Source organism: Tetrahymena thermophila, assembly GCF_000189635.1.
Source record: "Tetrahymena thermophila SB210 genomic scaffold scf_8254792, whole genome shotgun sequence".
NCBI lineage: Eukaryota > Ciliophora > Oligohymenophorea > Hymenostomatida > Tetrahymenidae > Tetrahymena > Tetrahymena thermophila.
In genome coordinates, this window is record NW_002476548.1 from 13,869 (window position 1) to 15,725 (window position 1,857).

Here is a 1,857-nt window from a genome sequence, read left to right on the forward strand (position 1 = left end):
AGAATGGGGCCTCCTCTTTACCACCTATCAGATTTGCCCCTCCCTCCTACCAAGGAGACCGCTGGTAACATTCACATTTTTACATGGAATTTTTCGAAATAAAAGGGGCGGTATAGGATTCGAACCCCCGATATCACTGCTAAGACCCTCCGACTCGCCCACTCGAGTCGCTTAGCCCTTCTTCAAATTGGTGATTAAGGTGCATCAGGCTTAGGTACTGGCTTAGCAAATTGCACTAATCTCTCAAATTTGATACTTTATTTGGGGTATATTCAGTTTATTTGTTTTGAATTGTGATATTTTTACTTATAAATCTAATTTAAAACAATGTAGCTCCTTTAATTTGTTTATTTATGAGCTTTTTATTTGATTTGCTTTTCTTTGTTATTGTACTAGTGTTTATTTTTCTTCTATCTTTCTTGATTTATTTTCATTAACTCATTTTGTTATTTTCAATATTACTATTATTATTTATTAATTTATTTCTTATTATTATTTTTTCATATTTTTTCTTCCTTTTTTCCTACTAAATTACTACTTAATTATATATTTATTTTTCAATATTTAAAAGAATCAATTAAATTCATGCAATAGGTGCATCATGCTTAGGTTCTACTTTAGCAAATTGCTCTAATCTCTCAAATTTGGTAATTTGTCTTAGGTATATTCAGTTTATTTGTTTTGGATTGTCATATTTTTACTTAAATTGAGTTTAAAACAAAAGAGCTCTTTAATTTCTTTGTTTATTTATTAGCTTTTTATTTGATTTGCTTTTCTTTTCTTTTTGATTGTACTTTTGTTTATTTTTTTTCTATTTTTTACATTTTTTATTATTATTTCATATTTTTTCTTCATTTTTTCTTTCTTAATTATTTATTTTTTCTTAATAATTTAAAAAGTTATAATAAAATTGATGCTATAGGTATATCAGGCTTAGGTTCTGGTTTAGCAAATTGCACTAATCTCTCGAATTTGACACTTTCTCTTTAGTAAATTCAGTTTATTTGTTTTGGATTGTGATATTTTTAATTATTAAAATTAATTTAAAACAATATAGCTCTTTGAAATTGATTATTAGCTTTTTATTTGAGTTGATTTTCTTTTTCTTTTTTATTTTACTTATGTTTATTTTTCTTCTATCTTTCTTAATTTAACTAATTTTTTTATTTTAAATATTTATTTTTAATTATTTATTAGTTCATTTCTTATAATTATTTCTTATTCTTTCTTCATTTTTTCCTTCTAAATGGCTATATATATTTATTCTTCAATATTTTAAAAGTTAGAATCAAATTGGTGATACATACATACATACATACATACTCGCACATGGTGACATGCACTCGGGATAGGGGCCCTATATATAATTACTTATACATTATTATTATACGTATACCAATTTATTTATATATAATTGTGGGTAATATATTAGAAGGGAAGGGTCACCTACACCCTAATGGCATTTCTACTAATCTTCCATGATTTGACTACGCATTATGCTCGCTTCCCATTTGTATTCCAGATCTTCTGTTCAGAATGGGGCCTCCTCTTTACCACCTATCAGATTTGGCCCTTCCCTCCTACCAAGGAGACCGCTGGTAACATTCACATTTTTACATGGAATTTTTCAAAATAAAGGGGGCGGTATAGGATTCGAACCCCCGATATCACTGCTAAGACCCTCCGACTCGCCCACTCGAGTCGCTTAGCCCTTCTTCAAATTGGTGATGAAGGTGCTTTAGGCTTAGGTACTGGTTTAGCTAATTGTACTAATGTCTCAAATTTGACACTTGATCTTCGGTAAATCAGTTTATTTGTTTTGGATTGCTATATTTTTACTTATCAAAAAGAATTTAA

General features: G+C 28.6%; 2 protein-coding genes across 2 annotated transcripts in view; one reads left to right on the forward strand and one right to left on the reverse strand. All coding sequences in view use genetic code 6, as the record gives it.

The window, feature by feature from the left end:
* TTHERM_01470390 (hypothetical protein) overlaps nucleotides 1-71 on the reverse strand; it is a gene marked incomplete at both ends in the record, with an annotated part of 300 nt that extends 229 nt beyond the window's left edge. Inside the window, one exon of the mRNA XM_001008961.3 lies at nucleotides 1-71. This exon is cut by the window's left edge and continues 229 nt beyond it. Within this exon, the coding sequence (XP_001008961.3) occupies nucleotides 1-71 (71 nt within the window).
* A 1,465-nt stretch (nucleotides 72-1,536) lies between these two features.
* Nucleotides 1,537-1,857, forward strand: part of TTHERM_01471400 (hypothetical protein) — a gene marked incomplete at both ends in the record, with an annotated part of 3,319 nt that continues 2,998 nt past the window's right edge. The window contains 2 exons of the mRNA XM_001008963.3: nucleotides 1,537-1,598; nucleotides 1,651-1,800. Of these exons, the coding sequence (XP_001008963.3) occupies nucleotides 1,537-1,598; nucleotides 1,651-1,800 (212 nt within the window). The remainder of the gene's footprint in view (nucleotides 1,599-1,650; nucleotides 1,801-1,857) is intronic.